Here is a 21045-nt window from a genome sequence, read left to right on the forward strand (position 1 = left end):
CTTCTAGACTGAGGCAATTTTTATGCATAATAAAATCACAAGTATAAACAATTGAGATTTAAAAAATATATTAGTTTATTCACATATCTTTTTATAACTTATTTTTATAAAGATGAAGTGTATTATAACAAAATAGAAATCTTTTTAAAACTTATTTTATTAAAAAAACTTGCTATTTGCTTGCATGTGTTACAAGGGCAGATTAAATACAAGTAAGTTTTGGCATCCAAAATTCTGTTATGTCGGTTTATAATGATTTATAATTAACATAGCTCATTCTTTTTATTTATTTTTTATCATTATTAGTTTTATTAAAAAAGTTCTGTGACTATTAAAAAAACGCAGTCTTTATATTTTACTTGGTATGATTTATTTTTTTATTTTTTTTTTTTAAATTGCAAGTATTTTTTAAGAACTTTGAAATATTTAACAGATTTGATAGTGTAAAATTCTGTGACCCCCCCCTCCCACATTCTTTGGAGTATAGCCACCTCCATCTTTTCAAAGAATACATTCTGACTTTTAGTTTCAAACATGGAAAGCACAGAACTCCTCAAGCCACTCATAAGCAAAAACTATGGATGAGGATATTTTATTGGACAGCAAATATTGAAAAATTAGCTATAAACTAATTCCTTCAGCCTCAACTTGGCAGTTTTCTACGAGGGATCACTTTTTTTTGCCGATATTTTCCAAAGTTGTCCCCTCTTTTCGATTGACTAACCTTAATTTAAACCTTCGCCACTTCCGGTTTGGCGATGGATACAACGGCAAAGATGTAACTTTTTTCACGTTCTTGTACTACTACCACTTTTTTGTTTTTTGGCTTAACACACGCTTCCAAACATCCGGGCACCCAGATTAGCCTATAATATGAATCTCACCTGTGTTTAAATGTACGTGTGCATGTTTGGCTAAAACTTTCAACAGAGGCAACAAATTTTCACGAGAATGCTATCATTTTGAAGCTCAACATTTTGGATGACAAATATAAAAAAATTGGCCCAAAACATTAATTCCTTCACCCTCAACTAGGCAGTTTTCTACAAGGAAAGATTGATTTTTTGTAAGTCATCGTATTGGTTGGATTGACTTTGCCTAATTTTAACGTTCTGAACTTCTGGTTGCGTCATGGAGTAGCGGTAAGAAAGATTTTCTTTCATTTTCTTTTCCGCCTTCGCGTCACATTTTTTTTTCAACACACACCTCCGGGCACTCAGGCTAGTATCTAATAATTCTGTTGCACTCTGGATTGATTTAAGAAAGAAGTTTCAATTAAAAAATCAAAAAGAAAATCCTATTTTTGATTCTGATAACACAAATCTGAAAGTTAAGTTTAATTGATGAGATTAACTGAAAAAATGTTTTAAAAAGTGAAAATTGTGGAATTATCGAATTTTTAAATTAATCGAAAAGTGTTGCCTTATGAAGTGGTAATCCATCTATCGCAGTACGTATAATCAATCTTCCTTAGTGGCCACTTGGTTGTATGTCAATGAGAGATGCTTGTGCTAATGTTGGTTTATGATTAAAATATACTAGGTTTGTTTGTTCCAACAGATGCCACATACAAATTTATTATGTCTCCACTATCAGCCACTATATTATGTAACTTATGAATGCCACTGTACTCACATTTATTCGCTCTACTAAAATCCTAGATTACATCCTAGGAGAAGCATCCCCACTCTCGCAAACACCTACAGTGGAAGCAGTTGCTATTTTCCCCTCTAATTAAAAAGTACTCCCACCACTTCAGATTGTCAATCCTAATTCAAAAAAGAACGCTTCAGAGATTAAAACAAACATGGCTTCCCTGATTGGATTAGGCTCTCACGTCAGATAAAATACCCTGATTACAAACATATAAAAGCATGTTCATGAGTCACGAATGCTTTCATTTACACATTAAATATACCATACATGTTAGCTTTTCATACACAGCTACAAGTGTGAGACATATTGCGTTTAACTACAGCGTACATAATGGTTTCCAACACAGGCTGATAGCCACTATTTCTTCTTCCTTTGTTTACAGAAACTAATATTCCAGGATGACATTTCACAATTTCGTTATACGTTATTCGTAGTGCAGTCGATTAAAGTGTTTCTTTCTTTTGCATCTCCTTTTACAATTAGCATTGAACATTCAATCCTGACCTCTGCGGCTAATTCTTTCTTTTTTTTTTTTCCTATATTTTTTTTCTAGATTTTGGATACACACAAATCTATATATATGTGAAAGTGTCTGTCTGTGTACATTTCCCTACACAATAACTGTCAATTTTAAGTCTACAGACACGAAATTTGATATACAGGGTACTGAGATTTGGGAAAATCTTTGTAATCCATTTTCGGACAGAAATTTGGCTGTTAAGGGGGTCAAAGTTCAATGATTTGACCTTGGAGAACTCTACCAAACTCCTCCGCTAATTTTGGGTATAAACAATTGAAATTTTAGATATAGGTTCCTTGGACATGGATCTAAGTTAATAACTTGATTTGAGCCCAAAATAATAAATGTTAAGGGGTCATAATAGGGGTTAAAGTTAAAAAAAAAAATTTGACCTCTGTTGTCTACCAAACTACTCAGACACTTTCTGGTCTAAACATTTGAAATTTTACATAAAGGGTATTCAGAGATAGGGCAAGCTTTTTAATCGGTTTGGGTCGAAAATTTTAGCTATAAATGTATGTATGTATGTATGTATGATTGTATGTCTGCCTAAAACTTTCGACAGAGGCGACGGATTTTCACAAGATCAGTATCGTTTTGAAGCTCAACCCTTCAGATGATAAATACCGAAAAATTGGCTAAAAACATTAATTTCTTCACCCTCAACTAGGCACTTTTCTACAGGAAGGGGTTACTTTTTTTGCCGATATTTTCGAACATCATCCTCTCTTTTCGATCATCTAGCCTTAATTTAAACCTACATCACTTCCAGTTTGCCGGTGGTTGGAACAGCAAAGACATCACGTTTTTTTCACATTCTTTTCCTCCTTCACAGTATGGGTTCGAACCTGCCTTCCTACTACAATTTTTTTTTTTTTTTTTTTTTTTTTGCTCAACGCACACCTCCAAACACCTGAGCAACGCCAGGCACCCATGGTAGCAGTAAAAAAAAAACCCCAAAAGAAGTTGTTTTTTCCTATTTCACCATAATTGTATTTACACAAAAATAGCTCACTAAACATAATAAATTATTTGGGCCTATTTTCCTCCAATTTCCTTTCAGGTATATAAGAAATATTTTTTTCATAAATTATACAATAATTCTGTTTCTGTTGTCTAGCACTTAACATTTAAAAAGGTTTATATTGTTTCAATCTCTTAAATGTTCTATTTATATTGTTTATAATAGAAATAAAATCCTGTATATATTGTTTTAAATAAAAAAGAATTGTTATTTAAAGAAACCGTTCTGTTTATACGGTATATTTTTTCTGCTTACTTAAAACTGTCAATTTCTGAAAAACCGTGTACATTTTTATATGGTAACGTACATGTGACTGCAGGAATTTAGTTCCCCTTTAAGTGATAGAGGGTTCGAGAGTTTTTTTTGCCACCTTAACTCTAGTCTTGCCAACAAAAATACCATGCCCTGAACCATACCCTGCCTGCCAGCTTAGTCCGCACAAGCCAAACAACACTGCACCCACCCCCATTCACAAAATGGCATGTCAATTCCAAAAGCCGTTCTTGGGGGTGTCTATTTTGAAAGTCGTTCTTAACATGAGGCGGTTGGGGGTTGGCCAAAAACAGCCATACTTTAAATTTTTACACGGAAGGGATGCATGCTACCACTGGGCAACGCCGGTTAACGGGTCCTGCTAGTTGTAAATAATTCAAAAATGAAATTCGAGAAAACAAAAAAGTTTAAACAAACTTTATCAAACATACAATTATCAAGTTTACTTTTCAATATCTTTTCTTTATTTTTGCAAAACAAAATATTCTTAAATTTTTCAGCAGTGATAATTTTTTTTTTTTTTTACATAATTGGATTTTGTATCAAATAAAATTTATCCGTTGCAATTTGATTTGTCCCACGAGGTGGACACCTTACACCAAATGATTCACAGACAACATCATAAAATCCTCGTAATGCATCGTAACACGTCCAGATAGCATTGGGTCCCTTTGTTTAAATGCACTGGTGAGGAGACGAAGGAGTACACAACTTTGAACAAAGCTGCCAATTGTCAGGTTACGTTGTCCATTACTGTCAAATTTGCACGCAATAATATTTACTAAGTTGGGAGATAAATTAAAACCCATTTGTTGATAAGCTGGAAAAGATAAGAAAAAAAGTAAATCTGCATCAGAATCCAATAAACAGTAATTGTTTGGAAGACAATCTGAACAATGCAAATGTAATGTTACAAGGTGAGAAAGAGAGCGCAAGATTTGGGAGGGGGGGGGGGTAATGTGTTACTGTGCCGACACATGTATGCAAATGGATATAGTATCAACTGGTTACTCCTGACGAGTAGCCTCCACGATGCTGGGTGGGATACATTGGTTGGTTGGTTGTTTTTGTTTTACGGCATATCAACCCTTTTCGAGTTATTTAATGCCGAATCCAAAGATTTTGAAGAAAATTTTTTTAATAGAGTATATTTGTTGTTTTCACGTCGGTTTCTATTTAACCCATAGTTGGGACCGTAACAGGTACTACCACTCCAGGTCAGAGTGGACCTGAGAGCAATGGTAATTAAAGGGTGGCTCCACACTCCCCAAAAGCCCACAAGCTGGGGACTCACCACTGGATATAGTTTAAGGTCATATCCAGGACCCCCATTGAGGGACTTTTACCCTCTGCAGGGGGGCAGACGGCGTATTCTAATGCCCCACCGACAGGGCCGGGGGGGGAGATACAATCTGTATGAATAAAACAGTAGATGTATGTCTGTGTGTGTGTAAATATTTAACTGATAAACTCCTAAAATTATTGGTCACATAACACTGAAATTAACAAGAAATAGTAATCATACACCAAGGATGACTTATAACAAGTAAAATCTTTGTTTGGATGCAGGCAGACATATCGGCAAGTTGAAATGTAAAATGTTCATTTCAACATACCGATATATTTCTATTTCTTTCTGCGCATGCACAAATTCAATTCATTTCTTTAAGTTGTTTAATATCAAATCTTTCTTATCTTTCTCTCGATAGTTACATCGATAGGAAACGTAGCTGGAGCGCAAAATGTTTTGGTTTTGAGTCTAGCTGATGACACCCAATCCATTTTTTTTGTAATCTTTTGAAATCAGTACTATATATTAGGTACAATATAATATTCAGTAGAGAATTGGCTCTGTAATAATAAATATGAAGTCTGCATAAATTAAAATATATTTAAGTGTATTTTACGACCCGGCAAGAATGGCTTTTTAAATAATGTTATTACAGCATAGTTTGTAAATTGAACAAGTACCATATGATGATTGTTTTCAGTTATAATTAAGCATTTTCGTTAATTTATAACTGTTTGTTAGCCTTTTAAATATTGGCCATGGTTTTTAGTAGAAAATAAATAAATTAAAAAATTGGCATTTTCGTAAAAATTGTCCAACATTTTTGTGAAGAAAAAGAAAATGCACACACAAGTTCCGGTGGTTTACATAACCTGCCCAAAATATGCGGTTGATACAACCCTTAATTTGATTTATTTATTGTGGATTATTATCCTCATCTTTCTTAGTTGTTTCACGGCGTTTTGGCCAACTATTCCTCTGGTGGTAACCGCGACGGGATAGAAACACCGAATCTCCTAACTGCATTCTCAATTACTACCATCTATAGTTGTCTCACCATATTTTGGTCAAGTAAGCCTCTGGCCAGTTTTGGGTAGGATTGAAACCGCTATCTTCAGGCAATTCTCGCCTGGAACCATAGAGATTCAATGTCTCTATCCACTATGCCATGGGCCCCATACTGCACTACGATATATTTGAGGAGTTCAGATCCTTTGCTATTGAGGTTGAAGATGCCCAGATTAGAGTTGTCAACTCTGCAATGTCAACTGTGTATACAGTGGTAACAAAGCTCTGGTTGAATAAACAAACATACACACATTTCAACAGAAGATAAATGAGGAAAAGTTTATCCAATAACTGTCAAAGATGACTTCAAGCAATATGACATTGAAACTAATGTAAATGATACAGTTTCATGGATAAAGTCAGTTTGTGCCGCTATAGTCAATATGCAACCCACATCTAATGTGGAAGAGACGTTAAATGAAGAAGAAAAAAAATAGTCAATCTTTTCTTGTCACTATTTTGTCTCAAACAAATATCAACCATGTGTGGAAAAATTTAAATAGTTACATTTCTGAATTTTTGACATGAGGATAGATTATTTGGATTACTGTATCTATCTTTAGTGTCATTTTCACAGCGTTTCGGTTAATTTAACCTATAACCTTCAGGTATAGCTTGTTGAACTCTGATATCAAGGACCCGTAGCTTAGCAGATATAGCACATAGTAAAATTCAGTGGTAAAGTTACACTCTTCTGGAGGTTGAAGGTTCAATCCTCAGTGCAAGCGACATTCAAAAATACAATTGCAAATTATTTAAAACTTTTATCCAGTCATGGCTGAAGGAATGAGAGCATGCTACCCGAGTTAATCAAATGAAGAGTTCTGTTTGAAATTTTGTGCAGATTCCAGAGTTTGACAAGACACATCTGAAAAAACGTGAAAATAACACTCAAGATGAGAACAGTAGTTCAAAGAATACAAATAATATGATTAAATATGGTTGACGAACAACACAGTAGTCACTCAGACACATGTCCTCAATTAAGTTAAATTTTTTTTTCTTATTTAATAACTTCATACAAAATATTTTTTCAAACAGATTCAGTGCCTCACAGCAACCAAAAAGGCAATTTAATGCAGATAAATATTTAGGATTTAATAGTCAACAAAAATCAGAATAAAATGTCAAAACTTGGTTTTTCAGAAACAAAAAGAAAAAAAAAATATTTTTACCATTTTGAAGCTCATTAAGCCCCAATTTTCCTGATCCTCGATCAAATCGATTGAAGATCTCACGCCACTCTTGAATGAACTTCCAGAGTTGTTGAAATTCTTGCAAATCAATTGTGCCACTTTGATCTTTGTCAAACATACCTAGAAGGAGAAAATAAAAAAGAAAAGATTTTTCAATTCCTGGTCTTCAAAAATTAATTAAAAAAAAAAAAGAAAAAATTACATTACATCTCCAAAAATTTGGTTGGTTAACTTGTGTACTTTTTAACTTGCAATTATAGACAACCATTGAAGAAATAAAAGCTAGATAATAAATATACATGCGGCTGGTGACTGCTTGTGAATATTTCCTTGAGATCAAGCTGCCTAAGGTGCATGATGCTGGTATTATTTAGCATTAATAGATGATAAAAAGAGGCAAGGAGAGGGGTGGGGTAGAGAGAGATTTTAGGAGAGTAGAAAGTGAACCCTTATAATTCTTGCTTCCTTTATTTTGTCTTTTAGTCTTCGCATTTCATAAGCAATGTTTCTGAGGGGAAAGAATTGCTGTTTTCTGGGCAAGAATCTAACGCTTATCATTGGTTAGTTTTTGACCTTGAAGTAATACATGTTTATAGCTTCTTACATTAAGTGGCTTCATTTCTGTTCTGGAGCGATTTCCACAAAAAAAAAAAAAAAAAAAAAAGAAAAAAGAAAGAAAGCTGTTACACAAGCTTTTTAACTCTTCTATTTTATTGTTCATGTTCCTGGACAATGCAGAGTAACCATAACAGCTATGTATATGTGTCACTGATAAAGCAAAAGAGAGTGTGATAGCGGAGGTTGAGAGAGAAAGAGATAGGAGAAAGAAAGAGATAAGTTTTAAAAGAAAGATATTACACACACTTTTTCATTCTTATTTTATTGTTCATAATCCCCGGACAACGTAAGATAACCATGCATAATATATTATTATTGCTTACATAAATAAAACAATCAATTCGAAAGCAATGTTGCTGTTACACTTGTGTTCATGTTGATCAGGCTGAGCCAGCTTTTTTTCTGGTTTGCACCACAATGCGAACTATAGCAGCCCATGCGTGGTGGCCATGTGTGATATAACCGATGTCCCTCTACACCCAAGTGTTAAGAAAAAAGGAAAAAAGTTTATCAAAAAACACAAAAGTATAGGAAATAGGGTTGGTGGAAAAACAATGGATAGGAAGTTGTTTACCAAGGAACACAAAAGGAAGCTGAGTTAGGATTGCTGGTCAAGGTGTGGCGATGATTGAGACAAAGAAGATCAATATATTTTAGAGTTAATTTTATAGGTGTCAATGAGTTTTGCAACAGTTCAGAGTTGGGGATGATTTGCAGAAAGTCTTAGGTTTGGAACGGTTGATGACAGTTACGGCTGACAATGAGTTGAGAGTTTGACATAGTTGAATGCAAGCTGTGGCTTGGAGCAAATGCGGAAATGAACTGATCAACCGACGACAAAGAGGCCTCAACAGACTTTCCTACAATGATGTTACACATGCATCCAGAACCCAATTGACGTCTGCAGAATGTGTTTTTTTTTGGTTTTGTTTTTTAAGTTGTTTCATTTTATTATTATACTTGTGAATTCATACCGTCCACTCCCTTTGGCAACCACCGGAGTAAGAAACAATCACATGGCCAGAAGAGAAGACGAATAAGAAGAAAAAAAAAACCATGATGCACAATGTTGTGATTGGTGATCGTTGTTGAGTGGGGTAGCACATGATTGGATCACATCTGGACAAAATCATACAAGATGACTAAAGAATCGTGATTTCACCTTCGATGACTAACTATCGGCCATAAATCGCAGCCAAGATCTCCTTTGTAATGTCCTTAGCTGTCCATCAATACATTTGTGTAACACGAGCAAAAAGGTAGGGAGGATTACGATAAGAATTAATTCTCACTCTGAGTGATGAGCCACATACGTGAACCAATGTACATGTCACTGTGACAAGTTGAAATGTTAGCAGAGAAAAGTAGTTGGGACACGATTGACACCTCTTGCAAGAATTGCAAAAACCTAATATCATTATCTCTCTTAGCCAGGATATATGTGCAACTGGGAACTGCTTGTGGACTTAATATTCCCATGGAACTTACTTCTCCAGGGAGAAGCTGGTTTAACCCATCTGGAGTGAATGCTGCTTGCATACATATATACATGATTGACCTATCAACAATGCAAAATATGGTTGAGGCAGTCATTGTCAAAGATTATCAACTTCTGTCAATCAATCACTAGCATTAGTCATGTCTCAAAATCAATACAAAAAAAGATTAAAAATTGTCTGTTTTTTAACAAATCCTAGTATAAAGTGAACATTCATTTTCTTTCTTAAGAGAGATTTGTCTAGATAGGATAGACCATGTGCTCCATAGGCTATGATGGAGGCTCAAAACAGTTCCTTCAGGTGAGCTGTATTTAGCAAAAGATTATTGGCAAAAATATAACGATTTCTTTCTTTCCTCAAAACATTGAGAAAAAACACAAAAAAAACTAACGTAAGGCAAACGATGTTAGATGTAAAAATCAAAAAAACAAAAATGAAAACAGAAAAACGAACGTTAAAACTGCTTTAAAAAATGTGAAAAATAAAAAAATAAAAAAAACATGTGAAAAATGGCTTAAATAAGCGTGTTTCGATATTAAAATTTAAAAAAAAATCGGTGGGTACCCGGGTGTTTTTGGGTGTGTGTGGTCGGTCGGTGGTGAGGGTGTTAATGAAAACCTAAGAATAAGCGAAGTTAAAAAAAAACAAAAAAAAAAACAGAAAAACGAACGTTACGTGAAAAATGGCTTAAATAACCCTGCTTCAATATTAAAATTTAAAAAATCGAAAAAAAAAAGACATCTCACACCGCGATTCGAACCCAAAACTTTTAGATTATGACCCAACGCTCTAACCAACTGAGCTAACACAACATACATGAAATTGTGTCAGTTCTTCAAGTATTTAAACTAAATCAGGTTATGACGTCATCTGATGCATGCGTAGAACTGATCTCGTCATGAGAAGACGGTTTTTGCTGACCCTCCACCCCCACCCTGTAGAAAAGTGTTGATTTCAGGGGAAAAAATTAACGTTTTGGGCCAATTTTTTGATATTTGTCGGGTGAAGGATGGGGCTTTCATATGAGACCAAGTTTGTCAATTTTTGTTCTGTCTGTCGAAAGTTTTTAGCAGACACACAAACATACATACATACATTTTCGCTTTTATATATATAGACTAACGGGGGTACCCGGCGTTGCCCGAGTGTTTCGAGGTGTGTGTGCTCTTAAATTAAAAAGAAACCGGGCGGGGGGGTAAAAAGTTTTGGTAAGTTGGTAGGATCGAACCCGAAGCCTTGAGGCGACGTTGGAAAAAAAATGTGAAAAAAACATGAACCGTTAACCGTTCGGCCAGCCAGAATGAGTTACTGAAAGATGTTTGAATTTATTTAAGTAAGAACAAAATTGACAGGTGCCCGCATTTTGTGCGAGCGTTAAAACAACGACAACGTAACCAATAGCTATTCAGCAGCTAACATTTTCTGCGGGACAGTTTTTAATGAGGTCAATGGCCCGGTTTGTTTGTTTTTACCTAACTTTGGGGGAAAACAACTCCCCAGTTTATTAGGGGACAAGCAATTTGCTCAACTCCCAACTCTAACCGATCTGAAACTCTCCACTCTCGCTAATTTTCGCACGACAGTCGTATATAGAGTAAGGTATGTGGATGGGGTAGAAATTCTCCCGGCCAATAAGATTTCGCCACGAAACCACGAAATCTCCACGAAATTTGGAGGTGTGTGTTGAGCAAAAAAAAAAAAAAAAAAAAAAAAAATTGGTAGTAGGAAGACAGGCTCGAACCCATATCGCGAAGGAGGAAAAGAATGGGAAAAAACGTGATGTCTTTGCGGTTACGACCACTGGTAAACCGGAAGTGACGTAGGTTTAAATTAAGGCTAGACAATAAAAAAGAAGTGATGACTTTTGAAAATATCGGCGAAAAAAGCAACCCCTCCCTGTTGAAAAGTACCCAATTGAGGGTGAAGAAATTAACGTTTTTAGCCAATTTTTCGGTATTTGTCATCTGAAGGATCGAGCTTCAAAATGATACTACTCATGTGAAAATCCGTCGCCTCTGTCGAAAGTTTTAGGCAGACATGCAAACATACATACATACATTTATATATTGATAGCTCAAATTTTCCACCCAAACCGATTAAAAAAAACTGGCCCTATCTCTGAATACCCCTTATGTAAAATTTCAAATGTTTAGACCAGAAATTGTCTGAGTAATTTGGTAGAGACCGCAGAGGTAAAATTTTTTTAAACTTTGACCCCTTAACATTTATTGTTTTGAGCTCAAATCAAGTTATTAAGTTAGATCCATGTCCAAGGAACCTATATCTAAAATTTCAATTGTTTATCCCCAAAATTGGCGGAGGAGTTTGGTAGAGTTCTCAAAGGTCAAATCGTTGAACTTTGACTCCTTAATCGCCATCTTTCTGGCCGAAAACGGATCACAAAGATTTTCCCAAATCTTTCTGGCCGAAAACGGATCACAAAGATTTCCCAGTACCCTGTATATCAAATTTCGAGTCTGTAGACTGAAAATTGACAGAGTTATTGCGTAGGGAAATGTACAGACAGACAATTTCATTTTTATTAGTCCTCGCGCGAAAGCGCAGGACACAAAATGTTTTAAATAATAGAATAACAAAGTCTTTCACTAGCGTAACCAGAGTTATACACTCCTTTTAAAATTTTTATCTCTATTTTTTTCGTTATCTATTGAATATTTTTGATGAAACCTATAGAAAATATGTTCCTTATTAAATTGTAAAGATTTTCTATTCTGAAAGAAGTTTTAAAAAAATTAATCTAAAAAAGTTATTTTAAAGTTTTTGTTAAAAAAAAATCAGATTTTATTATTCAGACATTTATGACAAAGAGAGAGTTGCAAAAAAGAGTTGTGTAGTGAGGAGAATTACAAACTGAAACAGAGCATATTCAGACCTGTAATAATACAAAGAAGGGGTTGCAAAAATGAGTTGTGGTGTGAGGAGAAATACAATCTGAAATAGAGAGTAGGAGAGTTTTTATAAATACATACAAAATCACATTCATCTTTTTTTAAATCCAAATTAATAAATTAAATAAAATATAATCTTAAAAAGATAGGATACAATTTAGAAAAGCATTTCATCCAAGGCATGAAAATTGTTAAACAAAATGTTTTTACTATATAGGCTTTAAAAATAAAGGTACAAGATTCAATTTGAAATTTATTTATCTTCAAAGTGCACTTTTATACATTTTACAAAGTAAGGTATTAAATTTGCATACCTTACTTTGTAAAATGTATAAAAGTACACTTTGAAGATAAATAAATTTCAAATTGAATCTTGTACCTTTATTTTTTAAGTTTATAGTAAAAACATTTTGTTTAACAATTTTCATGCCTTGGATGAAATGCTTTTCTAACTTGTAGATATATAGATTATATATTTTTTCTGTGTTACAAAGAAAACAAGTCAAAATACTTACTGATCATGAGTCGAACAGTTTCAGCATTAAAATGTTTCCAGTCTGCATTAAATAAAGCCTGTTGTAATTCTTTGGCAGTGATTTTGCCTGACCGATCGAGATCTACACTTTGAAACCAGGTGAAAACTTGAGGATCAACACCCGGTGGTGCACCATACATAGCTGAGAAAGAGAAAATCAAAATCAATTGAGCCAATCAAAAGTTTAATATATGGAATGAAAAATGAATTTGGAGAAGAAAATGAAAATAAATTTAATGTAGTGTTCATAGATGTTGAGATGCAAATGGAATAGTTCAATTGTAATGATCCAAGTTGTTGATCCATAAACATGAGCAAATTCAAAATGCACAGATGCCATCTTAAAATTGCGGTAGAAAGAATCTTTTCCAGTGGAAAAAACTAAGTGAAAAAGTTATTATTGGTCCCATTAGCCCCCATCAGGCAGGAAAAATTAAATGAATTATGGTAAAAGCTAAAGGTGAAAAATGATAACAATTTAAGGATGAGCCAGACGTTCTATTTTTAGAACAAATTTAAACTAGTTGCTAAGCCTAAGATGTCAAAGTGACATAAAATTGGAGCAGGGAGAGGGAGGGAGGAAACCTTGATTGTCTAGTCTGATAGATGAAAATGGGTGGGTGGAAAAAGACTAGATGTTATATGGTTTCATCCAAAATTAATAAGAAATATTTCAATAAAAAAAAAAAAATTTCTTATTAATTTCGGATGAAATCAACCTTCTACAAAGAATGAGATATATTTCTCTTAAAATATGGACAACTCATACAAAATAGAATAAAATTGATTTTTACTTTTAATTAAACTCCTATTCAATAATTTTCCTTTTTTTTTGTATTTTGGTGAGGATACTTATCTTTCTTTGATATACAGGTATATCAAAGAGTTTTTATTTGGAATGCAATGTTCATCTGTCTCTTTATTTAAGTACAAGCTTTTCTTTCAAGTCATTTCCTCAACTGAGGTAAGATTTTTATAGGATGAATGCCCTTCACTAACTCAGGTCAACATCAAAGTGACATAATTCTGGCTGCAACACATTAGACAGAGAAAATTTTGGTTTTGGTCTCCAGACCTCCATCAAAAAATTTACAACAAGGAGAAATTGAAGTATGGTAAACGTAAGAATATTTATTATTTAATTAATTGGAATTCATTATTGAGATGAGCATTATTTATTCATTTATTTATTGCGGACTATTATCCTCATCTATCCACTGTGCCTGGGGTCCGTGGCGCAGTGGATAGAGACGTGGAATCTCTACGGTTCCAGGTGAGCATTGTCTGAAGATAGAGGTTTCAATCCTACACAAAGCCAGCTAGAGGCTTACTTGGCCAAAACGTAGTGAGACGACAACAACGATGGAAGGCAGTAATTGCTGAGGATGCAGTTAGGAGATTCAGAATTCCTATCCCGTCACGGGACGAAGGCGAGAGAAATAGTTGGGTGAAACGTTGTGAAACAACAAGTAAAAAAAAATAAAAAGATGAGGATAACAGTCCGCAATAAATGAGTAAAAATATTTCACTATTTTTATACCAGCATGAAAAATAAAAGTTTACAAGTGCCATAAAAATAATCTAAAAGATTGAATTCTGGGACCATAAAAATAGCCTCTTCTTTCTCCATGTAGGAGCAGGTAACTATTTGGTAATGAGCACATGACTCAAGGTAAATCATAGTGCAACTTTGTATTTTTTTTTTTATTATTCCAACTCAACTCCAATTTACTTTTATATAAAAGTCATTTTGTGTGTGTGTGTGAGTTCTGTCCTCATAGGTTCCGAAACTTCAAACAAAGCTAATTTATATATCTGACAGTGTTCTTAGATATGTTTTGTACAGAAATTCATCCAATAAGTATCGAAAATTGAAAAAATCCCATCCTAAAAATAGTCTTTCTTATAGATAAAAAAGAATTTTTACAAGGGAATATTTTACGTTAAATCGGACAAGGGAAATAATAAAATCTCAGCAAATCATTTCTTCTTAAAAAAAAAAAGATTTATTGTCATCTGAATATATAGCTCAGTGGTAGAGCATTTGATTACAAATTGAATGGTCCCCTATTCAAGCCCGAGTGTACCTCACCATTTTATTTTAATTTTTTTGTTCAATTTACAATAAAAGAAGAGTTACCATTTAAAATTATCGCAAATCATTTCTTCGTTTGCATATTTTAAAACTAAACATTTATCAGAAGTGACTTTTCCAGAGCATTCATTTTCAAGCCCAAATATCAGCTGACATGATATTGTAAACAAACACAGACAGAATTTAATGAATGACATTATCATTTTTTTTACTTTTGCGAATCAGTCCACCGGGCAAATTATTCCGCGTAATATATAATATTCGATATAGGATTGATTCTATAATAATACATACGCAATCTGCATAGATTAAAATATCATGTTTAAGCATATTGTACGACCAGGCAACAGCTAGTAATAATCATGAATGCATTCTAACCTGGCTAAGTCACAAGCACAGAATTCATTTGTATTTACCCAAAAATTCTAACTGAATCAGCCTTAAACTGATTAGGATTGCAAACAAGTAGTCTATACAATTCTGGTCATCTCTTTGTTGCAATTCTCTGCTCAGCTAGTTGAATTAATATCTGGGAATTAACAAGATAATTCAGGCAACCCTGGTCATTCTGTGACCAACCTTAAGCTAGAACAAAAGAAAAACTATTTGAATTATGATGCACAGTATTGGAATTTAGTTACATAACCTAACATTCGCCCTTACATAAATCTTAACTAATGCCGTTCTGTCACTTATGTATAACCTCAACATCATGTATATTTATATCCTTTTTTTGAAAGGTCAAGGATTGACCACACAACATATACTCAACCATCGCCAGGCTAACAGCCTATTAATAGTAGCGATGGAACGATTCCAATATCTTTCCAGATTCTGATACAATTACCGATTCTGTATTAAATTACTGATTCCGATTCTTTAAGAATCTCCAAATATTTAACTATAAAAGAGTTATTTTGTCTTGATTAGTGTAAAAACGCATCATAAATGTGCATATATTTCCTATATATTAATTGACGGAGAGCTTTCAATTACGCCTCAAAAAATGACAACAACATTTAAAGAACTGAAAACTAAGATGAAAAATTTAAAGCAAACAAAAATTGCCAAGATCTATGATACAATAGATGGGAAATTAAAAGCTAATTATCAATTGTAATTTAACAGTACATAGGGTCTGCCAGAGTTACTTCATTCTTTTGGAGGGACACAAGTCAACTAAACAATTACGAAGGGTGTGCAATAAGTAATGCCCCTAACCCACTTCCAGTTGTCTAATCTAGCTGAAATTTTGCATGTGCAATGATTTATATCTATACGGGTTATGTGGCAAATTACAGCTCTGAACTAATTGTGGTTTCTGTTTTACAGGTGTTTGAACTGGCTCAGGTGTGAAATGGAGCCTGTTGAATGTCGAGCAGTGATCTGGTTTTTGTATTTGAAAGGATGCACATCACAAGAGACTTTTGATGAAATGAAAGAAATTTATGGTGATAATGCCCCATCATATGACCTTGTAAAATGCTGGCATCATGAATTCAAACATGGCCGGAAGTCTGTGGAAACAGCTCCCAGACCTGGTCGCCCCCGCCCCCGTCTTCTGCCATTGTCAAGTTGAGGCTGCCATTTTGGAAGATCGGTGCATTACTATTCGCCAAATAGCCCAAGATGTCAAGATTAGTACAGGGTCCGTGGAAACTATCATCATGACAATTTGCATATGCATAAGGTATCTGCCAGATGGATTCCCAGGTTGCTCACACCATTCCAGAAGTGAGAATGTGTCGAGTGCTCGAGGATGAATTTGGAGATGTGCCAAGAAGATGAGTCAAAGTTTTTCAAAAGACTGATTACACAGGATGAAACCTGGGCCCATCACTATGATCCAGAGACCAAAGCACAGTACATGCAGTGGAAGCATTTGGACTCACCACCTCCAAAGAAGGCAAGTGTGCATCCCTCTGCTGGCAAGGTCATGCTCACAGTCTTCTGGGACCAGGACGGAGTAGTGATGACAGATTTCCTGGCAAAGGGTACCACAATTACAGGAGGCTATTATGCTTCACTTTTGAGGAAATTAAGGGAAGCTATCAAAATCAAAAGGCGGGGCAAGATCAGCAAAGGTACCCTCCTCCTGCAGGACAACGCTCCGATGCACAACTCGCATGTCGCCAGATCAGAAGCACGGGCGTGTGGTTATGAAATCCTTCCCCATCCTCCTTACTCTCCTGACCTTGCACCCTCTGATTTTCACCTCTTCCCAGCCATGAAGCTGTTTTTGAAAGGAAAGCGTTTCCCAGATGATGCAGCCTTGATTTCTGAAGTCACGTTGTGGTTGGAGGACCAACCTGGGGTGTTCTACAAAAACGGTTTCCAGAGCTGCATCAAACGATGAGAGAAATGCATAACTCTGGGTGGTTCTTATGTAGAGAAAGGCTAATAACTGTGCCAAGTTTTGTTGCTCTACTGCTATGGGAAGTGGATCAGAGGCATTACTTATTGCACGCCCCTCGTAGGTAGACTAGAAATGTACATAGAGAAGTTTATATATATATATATATATATATATATATATATATTGCATTCTCTAAAGAAGGTTAGTTTCATCCAAAATTAATAAAAAGTATTTCAATTTTGAAAAAAGAAAAGGAAAATAAAATGTTCGCATCTTAACATGTTTTCCAAAACAGTTTGTTTAGTCAAAGTTTTTCAATTTCAATTTTAAAAGATGCTTAAAAGAGCTTACAAATTTAAATTTTTAACAATGCAGCAAACATGTACCTTAAAGCTTTAGAGTTCCAACTGAACAGAACCACATACATGAACAACACCTAACACAACCTTGATTCAACAACATGAAGAACGGACACATTTTTTTACTTGCGAGGAAAAAGAAAAAGTAAAAAATTTTTTCATTCTCTGAAGAAGGATGGTTTCATTTTAAATTAATAAGAAATATTTCAATTAAAGAAAAAGGGAAAGAAAATGTTTGCATCTTTCCATGTTTTCCAAAACAGTTTGTCTGTTTATTCAAAGTTTATATATATATATATATATATATATATATATATATATATATATATATATATATAAACGTGTGTGTGTGTGTGTTAGATACTGAAACTTGCTTTTCCTAAACTAGGCTATATTCATAGGTTATCCAAACCTATAATTTTCCTAACCTAGGCAATAATCATGGGTTGTTAACATGGCTGTAGACCAAATATAGAATTAAAGTATTTGACACCTTGTTCACACCATTTTTACCTAGCTTTACTTTTTCTATTCTACTATTTTACATCACAGTAAAAAAATAACATACTTTTTAATTTTTTTTTTCAATTGTAATATTTCATTGTAATATTTCTATTGTAAATTTCATTGTAATATTTTTATTGTAAATTTCATTGTAATATTTCATTCTAAAATTTTATTGTAATATTTCATTCTAAAATTTCATTGTAATATTTCATTGTAATATTTTATTCATATATTTAATTGTAATATTTTATTGTAATATTTCATTGTAATATTTTCTTGTAATATTTTTATTGTAAATTTCATTGTAATATTTTCTTGTCATATTTTTATTGTGAATTTCATTGTAATATTTTGTTGTAATATTTTTATTGTAAATTTCATTGTAAATTTTATTGTAAATTTCATTGTAATATTTTATTGTAATATTTTATTGTAATATTTCATTGTAATATTTCATTGTAATATTTTATTGTAATATTTCATTGTAATATTTTATTGTAATATTTCATTATAATATTTCATTATAATATTTCATTATAATATTTCATTGTAATATTTCATTATAATATTTCATTGTAATATTTCATTGTAATATTTTATTGTAATATTTTTATTGTAAATTTCATTGTAATATTTTGTTGTAAATTTCATTGTAATATTTCATTGTAATATTTTTATTGTAATATTTCATTGTAATATTTTCTTGTAATATTTTTATTGTAAATTTCATTGTAATATTTCATTGTAATATTTTCTTGTAATATTTTTATTGTGAATTTCATAGTAATATTTCATTGTAATATTTTATTGTAATATTTTTATTGTAAATTTCATTGTAATATTTCATTGTAATATTTTATTGTAATATTTTTATTGTAATATTTCATTGTAATATTTCATTGTAATATTTTCTTGTAATATTTTTATTGTAATATTTTTATTGTAAATTTCATTGTAATATTTCATTGTAATATTTTCTTGTAATATTTTTATTGTAAATTTCATTGTAATATTTCATTGTAATATTTTATTGTAATATTTTTATTGTAATATTTCATTGTAATATTTCATTGTAATATTTTCTTGTAATATTTTTATTGTAATATTTTTATTGTAAATTTCATTGTAATATTTCATTGTAATATTTTCTTGTAATATTTTTATTGTAAATTTCATTGTAATATTTCATTGTAATATGTCCTTGTAATATTTTATTATAATATTTCATTGTAATATTTTATTACTATTTGTTTACATTTTGCATTGCAACATTTACTTTTAGAGAAATATAAATTAAAATAATTTCATAAAACATGAAACATTAAAAGACAAATCAGCAATATTTGACTATTAGTGATTTGAAACGGTGCAAAAATTAGTGCTTCTGGTGGTCGCCATGTCAGTCCTAAAGACTATGCTCCTACATGTGCTGCTTATAACTGAGAAAGATATTTGGAGCACTGTCACTGTGGCTTCTTTGAACTTGTAAAAAATGAAAACAAACGCAAAGATTTAAAAGTGATACAAACAGTTCCTTTCTTTAAGTGAGTGTTGAATGGTGGCGTTATCCATCACATTATTGATCGAATCTGGGAAACTGAAATACTATCCCAAGACGGATATGATGCAACACTAGTAGCATTGTTTAAGATGATAAGCACTGCTGCAGCCTCTTCCATGTTATCAACGTGATCGACATGTTCTTATTCTTCTACGATGATTCCAATCAGAACCAGGCAAAACCAATGTTTGTCTGCGTTGTGAATGCACCAATCAAATATTCACCCTAAGCCGAATCCTAAAACAATTCTTCCAGCAAAAGACAGTCACCTATTTCATTGATTTCACTACTATTGACCGTGGCACTCTCTAGAAGATCATGGAAGCAGATGATATTTTGTTTAAACTTCTCAGTTTTCTTAAAGTATATTACTGCTTAACACGATCATGTATATGCATATTTAATGAGGTTTCGGAACCCTTCAAAATATGGCCTGACATTCGGCAAGGATGTATCCTTTCGCCAACACTTTTCAATTATGCTATTGACGGAGTCATTTCAAATGCCTTAAAAGATTTCCTGGTTTCATTGTTGGATGCAACTTTGCCATCAAGGACTTGGATTATAAAGATGATATTGTGTTATTTTGTGAAACACTTGCTGATATTCAGTCTGCTATTCATGACCTTCAGCATGTTGTACTGCAGACCGGGATGAAAATAAATGGCCCAACAGACAAAACACCCATCATCTTTAATGGTTATATTCTTCGAGAGATTGGCAGTTTTGAGAGAGAGTTTAACATATCTTGGTGCCATAATCATAGCCATGAGTCAAGGTGGAGCAAACATCAAAATACGAATTGACATTGCATGCCTTCTATCAAATCAATTTCTGGCTCTCCTCAAAATTACAGATAAGGCACAGCATCACAGTAAGAATCTACTAAGAGCTGGTGCGAATGATCCTCCTTAAAGGCAGTGATTCCTGGTAAATGAGCATGGAAGATGTTAGGCGATTGGAAACTTTCGATCAGTACTGCCTACATAACATCCTCCGTGTTCAATGGCAGCATTTCTTTTCAAACAACACAATGTTGCATCTCCGTGCCTGTTTTACAAATATTTTAATGACATGCGTTTTCATGAAATTGTTGCACTTGTGCTCCCTTGATGTACATATCCTCGACAAACCTGCTTAGCAAAAAAATCTCACTCCTTCACTGTTGAGGTCCCTAAATGCCAGAAAGCTTTCTACTCTAATAGTTTCTTCCCTCTAACAGCTAGACTTTGGAATTCCCTTCCTGCTACCTTGACTGTGCTGATACACAGAAGTTTAAATGTAACATAAACCAACTATCTTGTTAGTCTTTCATAGGCATAGTCCCAAATAGTAGCCTCTTACATCCAAGTGGCAATATGCCTTGTTAGGGATGGACGCAAGTAAAAAAAAAAAAAAAAAAAGAAACAGAGAAAACAGTATGTTTCTGTTTCCCTGCAAAATTAATACCCTCTGACAAGTCATCTTCGCAAGATGTCTCCAGTGACTTGGTCATGCCCTTTTACAGTCATCCAAGAGAATTTTCAACGAAAAAATTGTCTCAGCTTCCCTACAAGAAAAACCTGGTGAATGACCTGG

At 33.4% G+C, this 21045-nt stretch overlaps 1 protein-coding gene across 1 annotated transcript in view; it reads right to left on the reverse strand.

Moving 5' to 3' along the window:
* Positions 1–3914: 3914 nt before the first annotated feature.
* LOC145293859 (programmed cell death protein 6-like) overlaps positions 3915–21045 on the reverse strand; it is an 85671-nt gene continuing 68540 nt past the window's right edge. Inside the window, exons 3-5 of the mRNA XM_080140570.1 lie at positions 12570–12731; positions 7008–7148; positions 3915–4293 (exon numbers count right to left, since the gene is read on the reverse strand). Of these exons, the coding sequence (XP_079996696.1) occupies positions 4067–4293; positions 7008–7148; positions 12570–12731 (530 nt within the window). The 3' untranslated portion in view covers positions 3915–4066. The remainder of the gene's footprint in view (positions 4294–7007; positions 7149–12569; positions 12732–21045) is intronic.

The sequence above is a fragment of the Euprymna scolopes genome, chromosome 15, assembly GCF_053919585.1.
Source record: "Euprymna scolopes isolate OS-2025 chromosome 15, ASM5391958v1, whole genome shotgun sequence".
NCBI classification, from domain to species: Eukaryota; Metazoa; Mollusca; class Cephalopoda; order Sepiida; family Sepiolidae; genus Euprymna; species Euprymna scolopes.